The sequence below is a fragment of the Egretta garzetta genome, unplaced genomic scaffold (assembly GCF_000687185.1).
Source record: "Egretta garzetta isolate BGI_Z169 unplaced genomic scaffold, ASM68718v1 scaffold197, whole genome shotgun sequence".
In the NCBI taxonomy this organism is placed as follows: domain Eukaryota; kingdom Metazoa; phylum Chordata; class Aves; order Pelecaniformes; family Ardeidae; genus Egretta; species Egretta garzetta.
Genome location: NW_009260274.1, coordinates 2549649 through 2573535, shown reverse-complemented (window position 1 = coordinate 2573535; position 23887 = coordinate 2549649). Strand labels below are relative to the sequence as shown.

The following is a 23887-nucleotide window of genomic DNA, read 5'->3' as shown; positions in this document are numbered from 1 at the left end:
ATGGATTGGGTGTTCCCCCCCCCCTCCCCCCCCCCCCCCCAAAGTCTGATTGTGCTATACAGTGTTTGGCTTCATAGGTGTGTCAGAAATGAAGAGTTTTCAATCATCCAAATGTAGCTTTACAAGGGAAACAGCTTTCTTTCTCAGCTAATTAAATAGGTGGCTTATGGATGTGTTGACTGAATGCTTGGAAACAAAAGGAAGCGATGAGGGAGAAGCTGCTGGACAAAACCAGTGGTGATGGGGGAGGCACATAGTGATGGTGGCTGAACTAAGGCAGTGACTATCTGGGTCTGAAAGGAGGTTTCTATCGAGGACAGATGTATTCTGTTGGGAAAGAACAGCAGGCCTTCTGAGGCCCTCCTTATGTGTTTTCAGGGCCTGATAACGAGGGAAAGATGAATCTGTCATTGCTGGTATGAGAAAAGGGACTGGGAAGGTCACTGTCGCTTTTGTCTTGTGATAGCGTTCTTCTCTGGCATTTGTTTTATTTGGTAACATGACTTTACTGGTGTTTGTAGTCGGTGGGTTTGTCAGTTGAGGGTCATTTAAAATGTTAGAGATTTCGTTGCTCAGATGTGGAGGGAATGTTCCCTGTGTCTTCCTAGTTGAAACCAAACTCTTGTTGGAAAAACTCCAACCATAACTTTTTAAGACTAAGTTGTTAAGTTTATAAAATGGGTTGTATTTCATAGACTAGAGAAAGTCAGCTAAACCCTGGGAAATCAGCAGAGGGAGGAGGATGTATGTAATACTGGTGAGAGGATGACTGTAAATCAGCAGTGTAATAGAGCTGTGAAAACAGCAAATGTCATCCAGTGGTGGCTGAGTCTCCAGCTGATGCAGGGAAGTTACATTGCCATTGTACAGACACCGGCAAACTCCTCTCTGGAACAGCGCATCCAGCGCTGACCATGACCTAAAATTGGGATAACTGCATAGAAGGGCAATATAAAGACCTTGTCTTATTAGATGAGAGAGATCGGCTTCCTTGGCTTATCTCTAGCTGCTAGGAAGAGAGTGAAAGGATTTGATTGCCATCTAGAAATACCTTTGGAGGGGGAGAGAGGTGAAAAGAACTGTTTAAGCCAAAGACGTGTGCTGCAGAAATCATAGGTGTAATTTAGCCTTGAAGATATCATCGTTAGTTATTAGGTGTAGGTTCCGAAGTGTTGGAACAACAATGAAGCCATTCTGGAAGACCTTCTGTATGGAACATTGGGTCAAAATAACTAAGTATTCTTAAGAGTTTAGGAAGTTTGAAAAAGAAGTAGTATAGGGTGCCTGCCAAGCACCTGGACTTGATGAAGAAGATGGCCCTTTTTGTTCTTGATTAACAATGGGCAGAACATGGGGTTTGTGCAATTTCAAAGAGGTAGGAGAATATTCAGAATTTCTGTGCATGAAGAAGTCTGTAGCTTTCAAAAGATAACATGCCTTAATAAAATTCAATTTAGTGCCCAAATTTTTACTATTTTATAGCAGCCTCCATTAGCATCCTCATTGGTAGTCTCAGGAAATAAAGACAGTAATGAACACAGCTCTCCCTGGCCCTGTTAGAGCTGGTCCCTCAAGGTCAGAACTAATGCATAGCGCTTGGGCTGTACAGGGAGATGCACGCGGTCGGTATTCTGGCTGAAATTGCTCACTGAATTGATAAAAAAATTTCACCACCCCCTGCTGAAAATGGATAGGCAAATCCAGCGCCATTTGTGAGCAAGAAAATGAGTCCTGAGCTGAAATAAATACTACTACAGCATATGCTTGAGAACTCCCAAGGCAAAGGAAATACAGTGTAATTGTGGGTCAGCTTCATGTGTTATAAACACAATTCTGATTAAACCTCATTCTAAAAAGCTGCATTAGTCTTTAAATACAGAATTGCATTTCAAGATTACATGGTAAAGCATTTAATTTTCTTAATTTAATTTTTGGTATGCTTTGATCACACGGCAGCAGTTACACAACTGCTTTCTTGCTCTTTTGCCTCTACATTAAAAGATAAAGTTTTATTATAGTCAGTCTCCAGGAGAAGAGTAATTATTTTTAAAATGAAAAGTATGTCATTTACACATGAAGTCACGCTAGCTTCCTTTGCACAAACGATGGTAATGTAAAACAGACATTTAGAAAACCGAGAAGTGACCTCTTATCCCTGAAAGCTGGAGAAACATCTTAAATTAGATACTCTTTACTGTATCTACTTGTTTTTGACATACTAACATTTTATTTCTTGTCTGATCTAAAAGGAGAATATAGTTGTAAAGGCAAATTATTATTCCTAACTTGTGTATTAGTCTGTTTTGTGATACCACGTAGAAATGTGAAGTCTTGTATAAGAATGCTGGACAGTAAGCAATCAAGTAGAGTCAGTCTGAAGTCAAGCTCCGGGTCTCTAGCTGCTGTGTGTGTGTATTTATTTATGTATATATTTATATACGCACACAGGCGGGTGTGGGTGGGGTTGCCTGATCACTTCACAACCCGTTTGGTTCTATGGTTGCGAAATGAGCTTTGGCTTGAATTTTTGAATCTTGAGATACAAAGTTCCATTAAATAACCTAAATCAAATCCTCAGAAGTACAGATTGTAGACGAGAGTACATGTAACGTTTTAACGACTGATTTTAAATGTAATAGGTGTTGGCCTTGTTATTGCTGATGAAATACATATATGCATATATATATGTGTATACACATACATATGCACACAGTTCTTTGGCTGTTTTCATTCCAAATTAAATATTTGCTTTGCAGACATAACTTTTACTTTGCACATCATCTGTGATATGCACGTTTTGATTTATATGAACCTGAATGTTAAGCATGTGGTTTTTATAATGTTCTTAAAGTACAGCTGGCATACAGAATGACAATGAAGGACAAGACAGGAATTCAAAATTATTTTGATAAATAGAAATCCCTGTCAGGAACAGAGTTATCCCTCAGGAATATTATAGGTAAAGTTTATTCTGCCTTATGGCCTCGTGATGGACTACATGACCTTTCAAGTTCTCTTCAAGCCCTATTTTATGATTCCGTGATCAATTCATTTTGACATTTGACACATTTGACAGCTGCTATGCCTATACCATAGACAATTCTACTGCCTTCAATACTTATAATGATATTTAATTTACTTATTTTGCATTTGAAACACCTTAACTACATTTTAAATGTATTCTTCTTATTTGAAGATGGTAATAATAAAGCATATGGGTCTCATTTGGTTACTTAGCAAACATGTATTCTTTCCAATCTAAAAAAATATTACAATGCTGAATTTCTGAGAGGTTACAAGACTATAAATTACTGCTCTTTAACATAAAGGTACCTCGAGGTTTATATGCTGTTCATCCAGTGTTATTCCCATTAGTGGTAATAACTAGGAGATAATTCACTTCATTTGGAAAATGAAATCCTGATTCTTCAAGTAGTTTTAGCTACACTCAGTTTGGAATCAGATTATTCTTTATAACATGTTAAAGACACGGCAAGGTGGTCTTCAGATTGGAAGTGTAATTTAGTCTCACAAATAGGTAATCTTGTTAAAATATTGTCAGGTAAATAAAAATTGATCTGTGTGTACTAAACCCAGTGAATGCTAATCAAGTATTGGGTTAGGAAGCTTTAGGAGCAATTTTAAGTCTTCAATAGCCTCCCATTATTCTTGGATGGAATGATGCATTGGATTTGTGGAAACCTTTTAAAGCCTGAACATCCTTCCAAGACCAGATACTAATGCACTACAGTCTAAAGCATCTTCTTTAGAAACATATTTTCAAAAACCTGACAGTGTGGACCACTGTATTTGTTTTACCTTATATGCAATGAATTGTTCTCCAAACCATGTAAGTGCTCTGTGGTTTTGCCACTCTGTTGTTTGTAACTGTCTTGCCACTTTTTTATAAATAGTGGTTAAAGAGATATTTAAGGTTGTAACGTAGATTCTGTATTTATGAATACCATCCATTTAAAAGACAAATATTACGTGGTATATCTGTGATGTAAGAAAATGTGCTTAGAACTTCTGTACATTCCATTTGAAAGAAAATTCTGTGTAATTGTGAATTTGTTAGAAGATATGGTGATTTTTTTTTTTGGTAATTATATGATTATCAATATGGGTTCTATGGGTTATTGATAGAACCCCCTGAAACAATGAACAAAAACCTACTTTGCACAGAGGCACCAGGAGCTTTGCACTCTGCTCACACCTTTTAAAACTTACAACATCTTATTTTCTTTCAACAGAAAGCTTTTCTTCACGGACTACGGGAATGCTGCCAAAGTTGAGAGATGTGACATGGATGGAATGAACAGGACGTGGATAGTAGACTCTAGAATTGAACAGCCAACTGCTCTTGCACTAGATCTCATCAATAAATATGTGTACTGGGTTGATGTGTATCTGGATAGTGTGGAAGTTGTTGACTATCAAGGGAGAAAGAGGCATACAGTAATTAAAGGCAGACAAGTAGGTATTTATTTGCAAATTAGTAAAAAGCAAAGGTATCAATAAATAAACATATATAATGCTAACAGTTAACAGTATTTTCAGATTTTTTTTTTCTCTTTGTAGTTCAAATGCCAGCAAAATACCCATCTGCATGTTTTGTTCTATTTGCAATTTAGCTTGTTTTGCAACCTATGGACAAGTATCCATGCAGTGTCTCACTAACAATGCACCATGTAACTCTCACTCCCCATTGTAACAGATTTCAAGGGGGAAAATATGGGGCAATGGAAAGATAGTAGGGGTTGAATTATTAATGACAAGAAGATATCCTTGCCAGTTCAGGAAGGAGAGACTAACAGGCACAAGACTGTGAAAGAAACAGAAGAACTGCAAAAGCAATTCACCCGTTCAGACTAATCTAGATGCCCTTAAATCATATTTCGTTGACAGCAATGATGCGTTTCCCAGTTGATGCAGATGTTCAGAGCCATAAATACAAATGCTGAGGCTGTATGAGTCTTTGAGCAGGGGGATATGAATCTGTAATTTTTGCTTCAGCCTGGAGAGCAGTGTAGTAGCGAAAGGAAGGGTTCCCTGGTAGTTGTGAGGCTGATGCTAATTTTCCCTTGATTTACAAAGACCAAACTGTTCCTCATTGCTACTTGGAATCCCAGAGCTGGTGTGGGTACCATGAGTACATCTCCTTCTGCCTGGGGTTAAACAGAGTGTGTAAAAAATGTGCAGACAGAAGAAACATTTTTCTGTTCTGCTGTCATTCTTTGCTTGCTTCCAAGTAATCGCTGTTTACCAAGAGGCAACTGGTTAGCATAACTGGCATTTAAGAAAAGGCCATGTGACAAAAAACAGTCTAGATCCCCTGGCTAAATGGCAAGCACCTTCCTATTTTCTACCAAATTACTCCCAGTCTTCAGCCAGTTGTTCTGGAATAACAGATCTTGTAATTTTTTTTTTTTTCTTTTTTATCAGGCAAACATTTTGGAAAGATACTTAAAAAAGAAAGGTATTTTCACAAGCAACTAAAATACTTCTACAGGCTTGCAACTAAGTTGCACTGGTGTCATAGGAGAGATGCTTGTTCTTTCTCTTCTTTCTGCAATTTAGATATAAAAGATTCTGCAATTTAGATATAAAACTTTATCAAGTTCAGAGGGATTCTTTGTTTTCTACGCTAGCGTAGAAAGGAGAAGGGTGCCCGTTTCTGCCAATATGGGTGAAGGATATTAAAAAATTTGGCCTTTGAGTTGGTCACTGTTATCACAAAAGGAGAAGCATAATTGGTTGCCTTTCCATTCAAATGAAAACCTGGTGATTTCGCTACATTTTGTGCTTGCACTTGCCAGGATTTAGAATGACAGTTACTCTGACTTACTCCTCATTAGTCCAAGGAAAGAGCAGACCATAAAATTATTGTCAAGTAATTTTAGGGATTAAAGTTTATTTCATAAGTATAAGCGTATCAAAAGACATGCTTTCCAAATGATACGGGTTTTTACAGTTGATGGTCTGTGTGGCTTTGAAAGGACTGTTCTTTGTAGCAAGCAACACTTCCGTTCATGCCCAAGATAGCTGGAAAGCTTCACAAGAAGTGAAAACCCAACAAATGCATAAATTAAATACAAATAATTAAGTCACTATAAAATGTATTGTAAAAAGAGTCATAGTTTTAACAGTGTAAATATAGAAAAGCTCTCCTGGGAGTTAAATAAAATAAAGCTTTAAACTGAATGCAAATGGAAATGGGGAGGAGAGGATTATAATGCAGGGGGAATTCAACAATCTGGTACAGATGCATCATTATTTTTCCAGGCTGTTTTCCTTCTCCATCTTACTATAAGTGGACTGAATTTCTGTTGGGTCTTAATCAAACACTTCCATTGATCTCAACTTCCCCCCTTCCCCCTGGGTAAGGGTGGAATACAATAGCAAGATTTGGCCACCTGGGGGAGTAATTTCCAGAAAGGACTGAAGTATTTGATTCACAGTGGGGGTGTGGGTGTGTTTGGGGGTGGTGGTGGTGGTGTGTTTGTGATGTATGTCTGAATTTGTGAGTAAATGAGCTAAGTAAATACTTTATGGTGAACAATTTATTGATTAAACTAAGGTAGTCAGCCTGTGAATATCTGCCAACAAATTAAAGATAATTTGTTCAGCTTTCAAAATTGTCAATGAGATACTTTACGTTTTCTAAATCTGTAAACCAACCGTAACTGCTTCATGTTTGAGCTGTGATTGGCTAACTCACTAATGTTAGGTAATTTTTAATCAGTGCATCAAGACGCATTGCAGATTGATAGAATTTTAGAATGTGCTTTTTGAGAAGCAAGCATATTCAAAGACACCAACACAAAAGGAATGCAAGCATAGCTGAGGAAGTTTCATTATTTATTCATTTACTCACTTAAGAAAATACTCAGTAGGTATATCTTGTACCATTTGCCTTGCTGTGATTAGAACATAATAAAAAATACATCAATTCAACCAATAAACTGTTTTAAATATCTATATTAACTATATTTATTAGTTAATGCTAGTAATAGTAGTTAACTTAGTTATTATTAGTTAATTAATATTAGTGAATACTAAAATAAGCTGTTGCTCTTAAAGTATGCAGGAGTTTTTAATGTAAAAGAGAAACTGGGAAATGCAGAAGATACATTGATTTGGATTGCTAAATATTTTGAATTTTCTACCTTGTACAAAGCTTTTCTAATTATAAGCTTTGGACTACAAGAACGTGAACTATACTGGTAGCATAGTTTGTGTTTATTATTTCCAAATATTTGTCGATATACTCAAATCATTTAGTATGGTTTAGCATGTACAATTCACAGTAATGTTTGATGTTTACAAATCATAGATGCACCTAAAGCGTTCAGCTAAAATAGTTGTATCTTTTTTTTTTTTCTCCTTTTCTTTTCCAGATTAGGCGTCTTTGTGGTTTGGCAGTATTTGAAAACTATTTATACACAGTTAATTCAGATAACCTCAACATTTTACAGATCAACAGATATAATGGCACTGATGTTCAGTCTCTTGCTAGAGTTGACAACGCTAGAGAGATCCGCGTATACCAGAAAAGAACTCAAACAGCAGGTAAGATCACAATTCCTCTTTCTAGGAAAAATAAAACTAGATATTAGGTGGATGGGTAATTAAAATGTTCTTCCAGAAAAAATATATCAGAAGATGCAGGGAAAATTTGTCAGTGTGGCAAAACTCTCTTGCTTCTCAAGCACTGGAAGGGGCTGCCCAGGGAAGGGGTTGAGTCCCTATCCCTGGGGGGATTTAAAAGCCGGGCAGACGAGGTGCTTAGGGACATGGTTTAGTGGTGGAATGGTAGGGTTAGGGGAACAGTTGGGCTTGATGATCTTAAAGGGCTTTTCCAACCTAAAAGTTTCTATAATTCTGTGATTCTTCATCTGCCCAGTTTTCTGTGTGCTTACTGCCAGTTTTCCTGCGTCTCTGAGCTCCTAACACAACCGCTTCCTGAGCACTCAGCTTGGAGAACCACCAAAGAGCAAGTTTTCTGGCTCCACACATTTATGCTTTCAGAATTCAACACCTTCAGAATTGTTAGATATCCAATACCATCCACATGCTTGGCTCGCAGGCCTCAGAGATTCCTGATTTCTCTGGGCTTGCTTTAAAAAGAGACTACGAACTTCAAGAGAGACCCTGTCTTTGGGATTGCCGAGATAACGTGGAGGTGTGGGCCGCTGGCCTGCTGAGCTGCCAGCTCAGCCACTGGCCAGATAGGGAACCGCCGGTAAGTTTTCCTCCATTTGTGTAAATATCATCTTTGACTTTTGTGAAAGAAATCTTTCCATCTAAAATGAAAAAAGTCATCTCAGAAATTTTGGTAAAATAGCAATTTCTGAGGTCCATAGTCCTGTATGACTCTTAACCTTGGCTCTGTTTGCACGCTTTCTGCATTCAGAACAGCAGCGTGATGTGTGGGAACTTTGTGCAAAGACAGCAAGATGCAAAATGTTTACAGGGATACTTCACGAGAATTTTTTTTTTATATGACTGATAGCAATAAATGCTTGCCATGACTGCTTGGACAGAAAAGCTAACACATCAATCCTGGTGATCAACATCAATATTCTGAAACAGGCTGACTGCTTTTAAGAGAAGTTTCTAAAGTGGTAACAAACTCTAAATTGACGTAGACGGGGTGAACTAATTTTCACCCTATAGCTGAGGGCATTGATCTGCAGATGTCAGTGCCTGAAGGAGGCTGCAAAGCCTCTCTCCATGCTGTAGGCCCCCCTCTTGTACCCCTGAGGGAGTCGAGAGGAGAGGCATGAGCACAGTGTAATCTTTTATTACATCCTGTGATTACTCCGTTCCTCTGGCCCTTTTTTTCACTCTGCTACTTCGTTTGTTTTGAACGGACATGGTTGTTGCTTGTCAAGATCTGCTGTAAAGGCTGTCTCAGCTTGGTAGACTTTCGGTATACCTTTAACAATATGGACTGTAAACCACTTGATTACTTTTTTTAAAAAAAATAACTAAAAAGCTTGAGGGAAAGGAGAGAGAAGAGAAAAACATGTTTTGCTAAAATAGTGTTGGCCTGTTGTAAGCCAGCTTAGGAAATGTAGGATAGAAAGATTTTTTTTTCTCATTGGATTTACCTTAAAGAGTTTAAAAAATTAATTTGATATATTAGTCTGCTAATTTAGAGCCATGCATTTGAAAACATAAAGTCAAGGGAAAGGAATTCTTTGGCTTCTTCATCTGGATTTGAGTCCTGACTGTACAAATATGGAAAAATGCTACGAGGCTCGTTCTGTTCTTTAGCTTCTGCACAGGTATCTGCCCCTGAAAGGTGCTGTCTAAGGGAGTTGAATGAATAGCAAACTGTGTTGGCGTGGGGTTCACTCTGTTCCCCAAAAGCCAACCAACCAACCAAATGAACCAAAGCAACGTAGAAAAATGGGGAAAAGCGTCGGCTATCCCAGGGGAGTGCTGCCTGGGGAATGTTGTGCAGAAGCTTATTCAAAAAGGGGTGGTCACGTACAACGCTGCAGGGTGTGGTTTGGTAGCCACAAGATCTTGGGTATGTCTTGGGTATCATCTTAAAAATCACCTTCATTTCTAGATATATTATGGGGAAAGATTTATTGTGACACAAATTCCCTTTTTTTCCCTGCCTAAACTTTCTACATGCTGACGCATGTAATTATCTTGCTTTAAATGGATTTTGATTGTGCTGTTTTTCACTCGCCATAGTCCGCAGCCATGCGTGTGAAGTGGACCCATATGGAATGCCGGGGGGATGTTCACACATCTGTCTGCTCAGCAGCAACTACAAAGCACGGACTTGTCGCTGCAGGACTGGCTTCATCTTGGGAAGTGACGGCAGGTCATGCAAACGTACGTTATTTAAATCAAAGAGTCTGCCAGCCACTAATATTTCAGGGTATATTTCTGGGTGTTATTTAAAATGCTTATTGATAACCACAGAAATCACATGGGCCAGTTTTGGGTGAAATTTGTTTGCAACATGTACCTGACGCTTTGTCCATATACTCCTTCCATTCCCTTAAAATGATTTGATTTGGCTTGGTTCATAGAAGTGACAAATTAAACCTGGGATGCTCTTTAAAGAATTCTAAAAATTATCACAGGTTTTAAGTTAATCAGTCTTACGCTTTCTTGATATGCTATGCATTCTCGCAGCACGTAGGTACTGAAATGCTGTTAGTTTGTCACACCCAATTTCTACCCATACAGTCAACTTGTAACTCAGCAGCAGATCATTCATGTGAATAAGTCAAACAAAGTATCTCTCATACTGGTCTGTGAAAGCAAGTTTGATGTGTGTAACTATGATTATATCTAACGTTAGGTATACGCAATCTGTTGGTCACCTACAGCCAACAGGACAGTCCTGCAGGTTGTGGGGAATACCTATGTTTTGCCTGGTTTCTTGATCAAATGGCATTGATTTAGTTCAAATGAAAGGCATGCGATTGGATACTTTGGTGGATGCTGGTAGATGGGTATATTTGACCTTAGTCAAACCTCATATGGTTTCCACTAACAATTCCAACAAAAAACCCTGAAAGGCATTTGGAAAAGTATGTATCTTAGAGAATATTAAGAGGTATATTGATAGTACTGAGGTTCTAAGGATATTTATAAGTATCATTAAGGAAAGAAAATCACCTTACGAAGCTTCAGTTATTTGTAATTAACCTACTTGATTAGATTGTAAAAATCCCCTCAAAGTAGGATACATTGGTATCCATGTTTTGTGTCTCGGTATGAACGAACAGTGTGTGATTTGTTGTATTCCTTCCCGTTTGAAGGAAATTTACGGTAATCTTTTGTCTTGTTTGTTTCTGAGAAACTTCCAGTGAAAAAAGTGGTGGTTTGTATTTGCTGGAGTTTATGGTCTTGTTAGATTTAATGATTACTTCAGTCACGGTCTACATTACCCTGATAGATCCTAATGAATTGTAACATCAAATGTCTACAACACTATATATGTCCATTGCACAGCAGATGCAAAGTTATTCTGTGATCTAGCATTACTTTTCAGTGTGAACTTTTATAGAAAAAAATAATTGGATGTAAGCAGCTCATTGAAGTAATTTGTATTTTAATTAAGGTAATGTAATTAGCTAGATTTCTTGAGTTCAGATACCTTCGGAATATATGAAAGTTTAATTTTTGGTATTGAATACCGCTCCTGCTCCCCCACTAATTGTGCCAGTTAATTAAACAGTGACATTATGCACTGTGAAGAAGATTAGGCAGCGTCAGTTGTTTATGTTTGTAATCTTTCTTTTGCAGGACCAAAGAATGAATTGTTTCTTTTTTATGGGAAGGGACGCCCAGGAATAATACGGGGAATGGACCTGAATACCAAAGTATCGGATGAATACATGATCCCTATAGAAAACCTGGTCAATCCTCGTGCTCTGGACTTCCATGCCGAAACCAATTACATTTATTTTGCTGATACTACTAGTTTCCTAATTGGACGACAGAAAATTGATGGCACAGAGCGAGAAACAATCCTCAAAGATGGTAGGTAATGCTAACTGATGGTGACATTTGGAGAATCTCACTAAGGAGGAGTTGAACTGACGTTTACAGATAACTTCAAACTTTATTTAAGTCTCCCACGGAAAACAGACCCAAACGAGACAGGGATGGAAATATTTCTTTTTTACAACTTCCTGTCTATTTTTCCTGAGTTCAGAAATGCAAAGTTTGGTTAAGTTGCTCTGTTTTGAATTCTTACTTTGCCCATTTAAGCTGATACCTGCCAGTAAGTAACTCCTACGCGTCCACTGTATTCTTTCAGTAGTGAGATACAGTGGATCCATAATGTGGTTCTTTGCAATCATTCACTGAGCCATCCCCTATGCTTGTGGACTTCATAAGACTTCTTCACTCCAACCTGTGCTACAGTGCGGATTCTGGAGCTTATTCAAGTAGTTTGGCAGAGTGAGACCTCCTGTAGTGCTTACAAACTCACTAGGAAAAAAAAAAAAAAAAAGCATTGTCTTCCCTGATGCATTTTCTGTTGTATATGTGGAAGCAACAGGAAGACCTAAACATTTTCTAGAACCTTCATTAAGATGTCTGTACCCTTTATTATAGCAATGAGAGAAAATACCAGCCGTTCTCCAGTTTCCACCTCTCCCACCACATTTCACAGGATCTCCATGGTCTAAAATGATATCTCATCATACTAAATGCTGTTTCAGTGATAAACCCTCCAGTTTGTCAACCTATATTTCTTTTTGTTTCATGGACCCTGTTCATGAAAGACCGCTTCAGCGGGAGGTGACAGCTACCTTGGTTGAAATCCATTCTACAGCAATTATTTCGTAGTACTCAAGAAAATATGAACAGTGTGAACATTTATGTTGGCCTTTGGAGAGTTTAATATCTCTACTTGTAAATTGAAGCTTGAGACTGAAAGTAACTAAAATACCATTGTTTTAGCACAGGGATTTTCATTGCCTGTCATTCATAACCCGTGTTTTAATCCACCCATCTCAGAAGTTATCTCCAGTTCTCATCGATATGGTGCTGTTTTGGTATAAGGTCTCTCTGCAGCCCTCAGAGCCTGCACGAAGACCCCTTCAGCAGTGGTTGCAAGGAGTGGATGATGCTCTACCCTATATGGGTGATGGCTTAATGAAAGGCAGCTGTCTGAGTAAATAGTGAATACTCAGCTGTCAGTCTGGTAATTCTTCATTTCACTGTGAATATGGAAGTGGGTAATATACATCACAGAACTTCCATCGCTGACTTTCTTTTACTAAACACCACGCATTTAATTTTACAACCAAGTAAGCCAATGTGGACTGGATGAAGGAGCAGACAGTATGTAGATTTAAACATATAAGGCAACACCAAGGAGCATCCTTGCTGAAAGGTGTCAAACAGGTTGAGGTTACTCTAATCAAACATGCAAACATGAATAAACTTTGTATACCAAACCAGCAAATCGAAGAGACTAATTTAAATAAATTTTAACTGGAATTTCTACTTTTTATAAGTACAATATAGCAAAAATACCAATGCAATACCAAACGAGTTATGGATTATCTGATGATATATTGGTGGTGGTCCTAATACTTACAAAACCCAGAAAAATGTCACAGATATTCTCCCCCCACTCCTTCCCCAGGAGCTTAAATTGTTAGTTAGAACTTGGTATAGTTTCATAACTTTAAACTATGCTTAAAGAACACTTGTTAATGTATTTTTCATGATTTAAAAAATTAATATGGCCTCCAGCCATACCACCTCAGCTTTTATTCTTGTCGGCTCTCAAGAACTCAGCAGGGACAGATTAAATCATTCCTTGGTGGAAGGCTACTAGAGAAAATCAGGTGTGTCAGGAGGTGGTTTAATATTCGCTGTGAACAGCATGCTGCTAAGGAACTCTGTCTGTGGTAGGTGTCACTTCTCAGATTAGAAGTTGTCATTTTTTGTGACTATCAGGTTTTGCAAGAACAGATATGCTAGCTCAAACAACACTGTAACTCGGATAATTACAGTTTGCCTACATGAGAGCCTGATCCTGCAAGCTGTTGACTGGGAATTGAGGATGCTGAGCACCTAACGCTGCTGGAGTTTGATTTCCCATACAGTTTCAGCTGTGATTTCTTATTCTTCACTTTGGGAAACAAACTGCTGTGTAGTATTGATAACTATTTGACAGCCCACAGCATGGCCTACCCTAGAGTTGGCAGCACAACTGCAGTAGTAGTGTACTTTCAGCAGCAACAGAAATTGCTGTAATTAAGGTTTCAATCTTGCATGTGAAATCAGGGGGGTTTTAAAATAAAAAAAAAAAAAATAGAACAAACCAGCTATTTTAAAGGGGATTTAAATATTGTTCAGTTCAAGCAACATAATCACAAACTCAAGGTTTTTTTTTTACTTATCTTTGTCCTCCTCATGTTGTTTGGGTTTGCTTTGAGCCTCGAAGTGTTACATTATTCATTGTAAATATTAGGAAGGAAGGTCAAGGGCTAACTTTTTGCTTACACAAGACAAAAGTAAGTCTGTAAAGTTTTTTGGGAGATGTTTAGCTGGCTGGTGTACAGAAGAATTTTTTTTTTCACCAGTTTTTATGTTAATCTGAAATATTTTAGGCACTATTATTGTACACGATCTAACTGCCATTGATGAGCTAGGCCATTCGGTACCAAATTACACACTGCACTTATACTCTCTTGCATATATAAAATCAATGTGGCAAGTTGTTGCCTATATGAGTTTTTTAAAAATCTTTTATCTATATTCAGTGTCTTTGGAGCCCACATACTACTCTTGATTTTAAAATTTCCAGAATTACAAATGTTAATTTTTCAGTTATCAAGTGAACAACTATCAAAATAGTATTTTATTCACTTCATTCTTTTTATGTTGAAAGGGCTTCACTGCAGAAAGCCTGGCTTACTTTAGTCAAACTAATTTTATTTAACCAGAATGGCCATTATTTTGTTCCTCTTTGCTACTTGATATGAAGCCCACCTAAAAAGTAAGGTATTTAAAGCTTTTAGATAGTTAAATAGAAGTGAATTTTAAACCATAACTTTACAAAAAGAATGTGAAGCATCTATATAGGATTGTGCTGTAGAATTCTCATTTATTTTAAAATTTTCTGATATATCTAATATCTAATTACCATGAGGGTTTTGTTGTTTTTTTTTTTTTTTTTTTTAACTTCGATTGTATTTGGTCTAGAAATGTAGATGCTCCAAAATGACTGCAGAAGGCATGGGAGCTCAGATACAGTAGCTGTTACGTGAAACTAAATAGACTCGAATGACTGTAAATCTCAGGAGGTATCTAGCATCCTAATTTAATATTTAGCTTTGCTGTTAATAATAGTACAGTCCATATTTGGACTGTTTTGTCTCCCACAGAAGAAAAAAAGCCCAACGTTTTCATTAAAAAGCTGATCTTATTCATATAAAGATATGTATTTAACCCAAAATGTCTAGGTCAGGATAAAAATAAAATAGGTTTTGAACAAATAATTTCTTGTCCTCAAGCTTGATTTTGGTTACATCAGTGTTTCCTTGAGTTGAACAAAAGCGGCGGAGACCCCTCTGAGCCCTAAAGGACTTTTCTTTTACTCCTGAAGCTCATCTTTGTTGCCTGTTCTTTTCCGCAGTCTTTCTCTGTGAGCCCTGGGCTCCAAGGCCCTTCATGAGATGCTCTCTTCTTTTCCCTACCACACTTCGCACTTCTCTTTTTCTCAACATACTTGATTGCTCCAAGACCACAGGTCACTCTCCCACTTCCAGAGGGTTCCATCTGACTCTGACATTGCCTCTTTAAAAGAATGTAGCAAAGGCACCGAGGGACAACAAATAACAACTGACAGCGTCCACCAGCCTGGGAAACCTGGGTGAGCTCTGACTCACCCACGGTTGTTGCGTCCTTTGACTTGGGTGATTCTTGTCAGAGTAGGTGGTTGTTGGGTTAGGTATGTCGTCATACCGTAGATTTATATCCTCCATCTGGAGACTGAATTTTGACACCGTTGCTTCCTTCAAGCATTTTAGATCACAAGGAAAAATAGTTCCCCAAAAGTATAGTGATACTTAGGTGTATCAGAAATACAGTTAAAAAAGTTAAATGCCTTTTGGAAAACCACTCAGTATATGCCATTTATTTTTTTTTTTTTCCCCCCCTCCATAACTTTCCCATATTGCATCTCACAGGCAGGTTGTACTTTGCAGTTCAAGGGTTAAATTAAAGAAACAACAAACAAAATCTAGCAAGCCTAAAATACATTATGAACATACATCTCCCCGAGTGTTTAGTTTAGCATAATCAATATGCATGGGATAGGATGAATACACAGTTGGAATCATGGCCAGCATTAAAGCTAGAGAGAACCTCCAGTTTGAATCCTGAACTACTCTAGACCTTGTTAACTTCTTCAAGACAAATGAACTTATTTCTTAATTCCTTTCATACGTAATTCTATGTTATTGACAAAAATTTCTTTCATGTTAAAAAAAAAAATCTCATTTCCATATTTATCTTTATTTATCTATGCTGTTTGTCTACTGCCATTCTGCCCAGACAGAGGATACTGATAAGGGAAAAAAAGCAGTTTTAAAAATACAACATAGCTGCCATGCTATGACTTTGAGTAGCCACCAGCTTAATTTAATTTTCGAATTTTAAACATTGGAAGAATACTGAGCTATCCCTTTTAGTAAGGGGATCCTTGTTGGTTTTCTATTTTCGTATACAGTGCAAGTTTATATCATAATCTGAATATACTTCAATGTTAGATTTAAATGAGTTTTGCTTTTTTTAAAAAAGGAAAATATAAAATGAACAAAAAAATGAAACATTTTGCAATGCCAAGAAGTTTGAAAACATTATGGCTCTGCCAACTTGATAGGGAATATGGTGGTATTGCAATCACTAAAAAACATTGTTCAAGAAAGAAAGCTGTGAAGTAATTTCTCATGCTGCGATGCTACTGAGATTGTAACAGTGCCTTTTATAGATGCTGTTATTGCGTCCAAGTGTATAAAAAAGCCCAATATTTCATTTATTGTGTAAAACTGTCATATTTTATCTTGGTGTATTGTTGATGACATACCATGTTATCTAGGGGTCACAGTAAGCAGAAAGTTTTCTGTACTGCGCTAAATAAGTTACATAGAATGTGACTTCGTAAGAGAGCTTTGCATTCCTGTCCATCACAAAGAATTTGACTGGATTCTTGTAGGGAATTAGATTGTTGGAGTCATAGTCAGTAAAGGTGTTTGGGGTCTAAAAAATATTACAGGTGAAGAGTTTATCCTAAGGAAAAGAAATCTGATGGGTTGCTAAACATTCATAGGTACACTGAAGTTATGATCATTAGCAAGTAAGAGCTTCCCATTAATACTTACTGATTGTGTTGCGTGGAGGCATCTTGGTGGAGAAATCCGAGGGACGGTTTAGACGACGGCAACACAGCACCACTGCACAATGCTGCTGCTGTAAAAGTGGCTCTGATAACAACTTGAGATGTCCCAAACCAGCACTTCAGGAGTTCATGTGAAGTTGTTGTCTGGAAAGCTGACAATTAAATCACATATATCTGGCAGCAGAATTCAAATAATAAACAGTTTTCTTTAGCAGATTTTCATGTGTGGATCTGGTGTAAGCAGGGTTTAAGTAGGATCAGTGAATTGGTCATATCAGCATTTCTTAAAAAATGGTAATGCATGATTTTTTTTTTATGTACATTGTGATAAAAATCTCCCTGCATCATGTTTGTTCTGAGAAAATCTTTCAAAAAACTCTGATATTGATCAGCAAGGGACGTCAACGCTGGTGAGAAAGAATGAATCTCATGAAAGCTTGGGTCTAGATGGCATTACTGGTGTAAATGTGAACAAAAAAAGCAATCTGTATTCCTTTTTTCAAGTCTTGATGATTCCACTCTTGAAATTGTACTGTAGGATTGTATATCTGAGTATGACAAACAGGTAATACAATCCAGATTGTCAAGAGGCATCGTAGTAAGGAAGGGGTTTTTTTAGTGTGGTTTTTTGCTTGTTTTGGTTTGTGGTTTTATTTTTTTTTTTTTTTTTATTTCCACCTTTTCAGCCCCACCAACCTTCATTTTTATCACAGCAAAGGGAGGCACAATTTGATGCTGTGAATTCTCAGGCTCGGTGGAAACACCGGAGTCAGATATTACCATATTACCCCATTATCTTTTTTAATCCCAGTGCATACACTGGCTATCTGTGACAAGACGCCAAATGAGGTAACAGGAAAATGAGTGTTTCCACCCCAAGTTTGACCTCAGAAAGGATAATAGAACAAAAAAACTTCCTCAGCTGTAGGAAGGCAGTGGGAGGCGGCAGCTGGTAACCCACCCCTCGGCCCTCTGTCAGGTACCACTGCTGGGTGCTGTGTTTTGGCCACCAATGGCCCCAGCTGGTCAGGATGGGTCCCAGCCACCTCTGAGGAAATGGTGGACTCATCCTGTAGAGGAGGACTGACTGCCCCGGGAAGGCTGCTGTAAGATCAGCTGCGTGGCAAAGGGCGATGGCTAAAGTCGGGTAGTGCCTCAACTTTCACAATGCTACAAAGGCCAGGAAAGAATGACTGGAAATTCTCCATATCCCACCCCATGCACTTGGACTTTGAGATCTTTCTGAAGGAAAAGGGGAAGAGAGATGGAAACTCTTTTAGAGACCTTATGCTGTCAGTTAAGGAATTGGGATCATGTGGGAGAGGGCAGAGCTCTGTTAATGTTATGGGCTGTTAGATAAGCTTGAGGGAAAAACTTGGTGCTTGGGGAATTGTTTTAATACTTCTCCAATGGGGAAACCTTCGTATGGAACGAACACTGTTGACTCTTTGGTTCTGGATGGAGCCCTTCTGCTGTCAAACTCATGAGCCTGTTGGTACATCCAGTGGTGGCATTACTCTCTGCTCATGTATTGCCTACTATCTTAATACTGTTCTCATTCACTTTGCTGTGGAGAATAACTTGGAATGTTGTGATGTTCTTGCTTACATGTTTTGCAAGGTCAAAGGACAATGGAACAAATGTAAATTGAATGCCCATTTTGCTTATTATTTAATGAGAATGAGATTTGTGATTTTGGTAAAAGCAAGATAATTTAGAGTACTAGAGCTGATCCTGGAAGCTGTTCTTGGCTTGAGTGATACTGCTATTTAGGGTCAAAATTAAATAGGGTTTTGTTCAATAGTGACTTGCCCAGGGCCAGCTATAGTTAACACATGAAGGCTTATGGTTTAATGCACAAGTTTTATAACCAGTCTGTCTTTTGTAGGATGTTTTCAGCAAAGACTAATTCTGACAGACACAGCAAATATAATTCAGATTCAAGGAAATAATCTAATTTATCTCTATGGGCCATGTATTGTCCATTGCTTATACCAATGGATAATAATAGAACAAAAACATATATAGCATATGATATATGCTATAGTATATAATATAGTATTAATGTCTTGTTACTGTCTTCTCTCTCTCAACAGATCTTGATAATGTAGAAGGCATAGCAGTGGACTGGATTGGAAATAATCTTTATTGGACAAACGATGGCCACAGGAAAACGATTGCCGTAGCAAGACTGGAAAAAGCCGCTCAGAGTAGAAAAACTTTGTTGGAGGGAGACATGTCCCACCCTAGAGGAATTGTTGTTGATCCTGTCAATGGGTATGAAGTAGACTAATTTATGTTGTTTAATGCATGTCTTTATAGTATAAGTACAGGATTGAACTTTGCTTAGGATGGGATTTGTGGAGTCTGTAATTCTACGGGAGTCTATAATATCTGTAATTCCTGTCCAGCATTCTTGCCTGAAGTCTTCAGAAGAATACGTGTGCCCAAACCTGGTTGAACCTATGTCAAGTTAATTTGAATGTGATTCACCTTTTTCTCAAACAAATTGAGTGTATCGGACCTGTATGTATTTTTAATACTAAGTGAACTTGATAATACTCTCCTCTATTTCTCTCTTTGTAAGTCTCAATTTCTGAGGTAATTATAACCATATCCTTGCACACATTGGTTTACAAAACTAAATGAGACAGGTACTTTTCATTACTTACTAGCATAATTAATTGTGATAGGCTGCATAATAGACAGACTATTATATTAGTGTGGTTTACCTAAAAATTCACAGTTACATTTATTCAGGGAATTGTCACTGGGGAATGATGTAGGCAGGTAATTCTAGTGTGGCTGGATGGATCGCTGTTTTCCTAGTACTAGAATGTATTTACACTCTCCGGTTTTCACTTTTGAGCTTGTCCTTTGAGGAATGGAAGTGACTGTGGAAAGACTACAATTAATTAAGGTCAGATAGTAAGGATGTACAATCAGACCACAAGCCATAACCAAACCTACAATTACGCTGTTAAGTTTTTCAGCTCCGTAAATGTGTGGCGCAGGAAATAGTGTATGAAGATGTATTGTCTGAAAAGGGCTGTTATATAAAACCCTTTTCTAATAAAATAGCATGCCTTTCGTGATTACATTTCTCATGGAAGCTTTTCCTGAGGGATAGCACTTATTATGGCATTTTAATTATGTTTAGAAAATATTAGTCTTGATTTAACCAATATGGAAGCATTAACTGCATTTTGAGATACAATTAAAGCACATTAATGTAAATGTCTGTTACTGTAAGCATGTTCTAGCTTATGACATGATAACTAGAATAAGTACAGACGAAAAGTTAATGGAGAAAAGCTCAGTAATTGCTGTTGAGCAGTCATGTAAATATTTATAAAACATATTTTGTCTTCCAATAAAATAACTACCATACTGACCTGCATCTCTGCCTGAGCTTTAGGGCATATGCATGTTTTATCATTCTGTGAGTAAACCTAGTGTTGTTTGAGGCAAACATGCAATGAACTTTGTAAGCCTCATGGATAAAAATTGGTTTATGTTCTTAGTGTATATTTACCAAAAAATTAAACGAACCCAAAACAACCTGCTGATGGGTGACTTGCAAGAGACAGAAAAGAAACAAAAAAGATACATTTGTAGATCTGTAAACCTGTGTAATGACGGTGCAATTTTTTTCTTTTCTCTTTTCCCATTTATTATATAAAAAAACTAATAGATCCAATCATGCTTATACATAAAAGCATGTTCGAATAAATTTTTTGACCAGTAGATTTGGCATGATTTACACATGTTTAATAACAAAACTGTTTTACATTTCAGTGTTTCATTCCTTTGTAAATTCAGAATTCAGATTTCAGGACTTTATTCTTCAAAGTACGGACAGGTTAAGTAGGTTAGCATCACAGAAGGTATTTGAGAAATTTGTAGAATTTCAGAAACATAAATTTGGTGAAATCAAAGGTGAGGCACATAAATCCAATTAAATCATGACAACTTTATCAAGTAGGATCCATTTAAGATCCGTATCATGTTTTTCCTCTATTTAATGCTTAATAATTGAAATCCTAGATTTGACTTTAAAAGTCAATGTCTACTATCTGGTAAATGTTTTCAGTACATTGATGTCACTGTGTGTCATATGATCTGAAACGCTGTTTAGCCGCTTCATAGATTACACTCGGGCTTCTATGTGTTTCTTTCCATGAACCTGTTTTTCCTTTTGGGGGGGAGGGGAAGTAAGAAAAAAGAGAAAGGTGGTGTTTCTTAGCATATTTGCTACCCTCTGCTCTTGTGTAAGTTCAAGATGTGTATTTTAAACTGTTGAAATCGGAGTTATTACCAGCAAATTCTGTAATCAAATATGATAATCAGTTTAATTCAATAAGGAAAGGGAAAAAAGAAAGAAACGTAGGGTGTGTTCTGTAGTGTCCAGTAGAGGATGACTGGGAGAACTCATCTGAGCTAATACTTTTAGATGACTTATGACAATGCTTGCTTATTTTTTCCAAAGTAGCATAGGTACTTATTTTTCAAAGTTGTTTTGGTTATTCACATTGCTGCACTACAAGCCATAAAACTATGCTAAAATTGCCTACCAGCTATTTTTCAAATATTTTTTATAGCCATCTATCTTTCTAAACATTTTTTCTGAGGGACAGAGTGCTCATAATAGTTTTTTGAGTAATTTAGCTGCTTTCATGTGGAATGTGAAGGTCACAGAATGTCAAGGTTATCCTGTAGCTATTAAACTAGAGTGCAATTAATTCCCATATTGCAGCTTTTTTGATAGTATTAAGCATCATAAAAAGCAGATTTGCATCAGAAAAGCAAATTAGACTTGGTGACACCCCCTGCCAAAGAAAAACCAAAAAACCAAAACAGTAAAAGTTTGAGCTATGTGACAAAGGCAATAAAATTGCTGGTTTTAAAAAAAAAATCATAACTCTGGTGTGATTAAGTAAGGTCTTAAACAATTCTTTCCCTTCTCATGTCAGTTAGCCCATTTGGTATCCATGCTATTCATTATGATATGAGCAAAACTCCCTAAGGGGCATTTCAGCACTATCCAGTCCACAGGGAAAGTAAATATAGTTGTAGAAGTAGCAGTGGAATGAGACATGCAAAAGTCAAAATCACTCTGGCTTGTATGCTGTTGCGAATGTCTGCTAAACGCCTACAGTATAATTCAGATGATTAAAATGGTATCTGAATGTTCATTTTTATAATTTCATAGCTGGATGTATTGGACAGACTGGGAAGAAGATGAAATAGATGACAGTGTGGGAAGAATTGAGAAGGCATGGATGGATGGCTACAGTCGGCAGATTTTTGTAACATCAAAGATGCTATGGCCAAATGGTTTAACTCTGGACTATCATGCCAATGTATTGTACTGGTGTGACGCCTATTATGATCACATTGAAAGGATATTTTTGAATGGAACTGAGAGAAAGGTAAAAGAAAAATACTGCTGTTTTAACGCAGGCATGCTTTTTCTCTGGATTTTATTGTGTTATGTTAAAAATACTTTTCAAGCTTTTTAAAGTATGCATAACCCTGCGGCATGTCCAGTGCCGTCTCTGTTGAAACAACCGATGTTCACAGTCTCCCGTGGGAGACTATAATACAGCTTAAAATGTTCCTCTTTAGAAAGTGACACAAAAGTTGATTTTTTTTTTTAATCTATTTTTCTTATGTGACAATGAGTTACATTTTGATCGAGCCACGAAGCCTGGTTTTGCTTTTCAGTAGAAAAAAAAAAAAAAACCAAAAAAAAAAAAAACCAACCCAAACCTCTTTTGGCTCTGCCAGAACCTTTCGTTTAACTTCCCTGGATAAGCTGCTTTCGATGAATCTCAGCACCACGTTTGAGCAATCACGGTAATGTGGAGAGGGGAGGCACTCACCAGGGGCAGTCAAAGATAGAGAAAGATTGTTTAGTTGTCACCAGCGGCTATATGAGCTAGATACAAGTCTGTATAGGCGCCCTGTGTTGTTCTCCAGACGTAACAAGCCCAAAACAGACATTTGGAAAATGGTTGACGCTTAGACTGGAGCCTGATAATTTGGGGAAGGTTTAGCATCTGCTTCCTGAAATTAGTATCCTGACAACTGAAACCTCACCATTAATTGAGAATGGCAGGCATTAAGTCCTTCTGTGGGAGGATTTTGTCATGTGTCTTCTGACTTCTCATTCTTCACTCACCATTCCCTCTGTGTGATGGCCTTGATAGGACCAACAGGCAGATCTCTGCTACTCAAAGTAGTAACTGGAGACACAGTCCTCCCTGGAACTCATCCCTGTACAAGCTCATATTGCTTGAATATTGCTTTTTAAATCCTTTGTATTACATAATCTGTTGCTAAGCCTGTACTAATGCCGTAGTCTTGCGGTTTGTCATAATGCCTAGGTTGGGATTAGCATTTAGCGCTTTTACTTCTGCTCCAAATCCATTATGGTCCTGTAATGGAGGGGGGAGGAGGGTAAGCACATTGGCAGAAAGGTATTTTTTTAATTAGAGATCCTTGTCTACAAGCGATGCTAAACTTCCTGAGAAGTTCCTGGACAGAACAGGTCTAGGAAGGTTAAATGCAGCTGCCATGGACTACACATGGATTGCTAGTGAGAACTGCTGGGTTTGCTGCTTTTGCTGGTTTTGCCTCCCACCAGAAATGGTGAATAATAAGAAGAAAACAGACAGCAAACCTGTCTTTACAGGTTTTATTTTGAAGTGTGTCACGGGATGGGTCTGTTTTTTTGAAAAGTATTTTTCTATAATCCTGTGATTTAAATAAAATGCATAGCCATTTAAATGAAAGTTATGTAGCCAAAAATAACTAGGAGATACTTGCTTTTGATGCTGGATAAATTGTTCTTTATTAGAGGATGTTTTGGTCAAAATATAACTGGGTCAATCCCATCTTTTCATGAGAAGCGTGGCTAGCAGGTCGAGGGAGGTGATTCTGCCCCTCTACTCAGCTCTGGTGAGACCTCACCTGGAGTAC

General features: G+C 37.6%; 1 protein-coding gene across 1 annotated transcript in view; it reads left to right on the top strand.

Moving 5' to 3' along the window:
• LRP1B (LDL receptor related protein 1B) overlaps window positions 1–23887 on the top strand; it is a 595001-nt gene that overhangs the window by 279933 nt on the left and 291181 nt on the right. The window contains 6 exon segments of the mRNA XM_035897882.1: window positions 4254–4476; window positions 7401–7572; window positions 9715–9858; window positions 11284–11520; window positions 19000–19180; window positions 22116–22335. Of these exon segments, the coding sequence (XP_035753775.1) occupies window positions 4254–4476; window positions 7401–7572; window positions 9715–9858; window positions 11284–11520; window positions 19000–19180; window positions 22116–22335 (1177 nt within the window).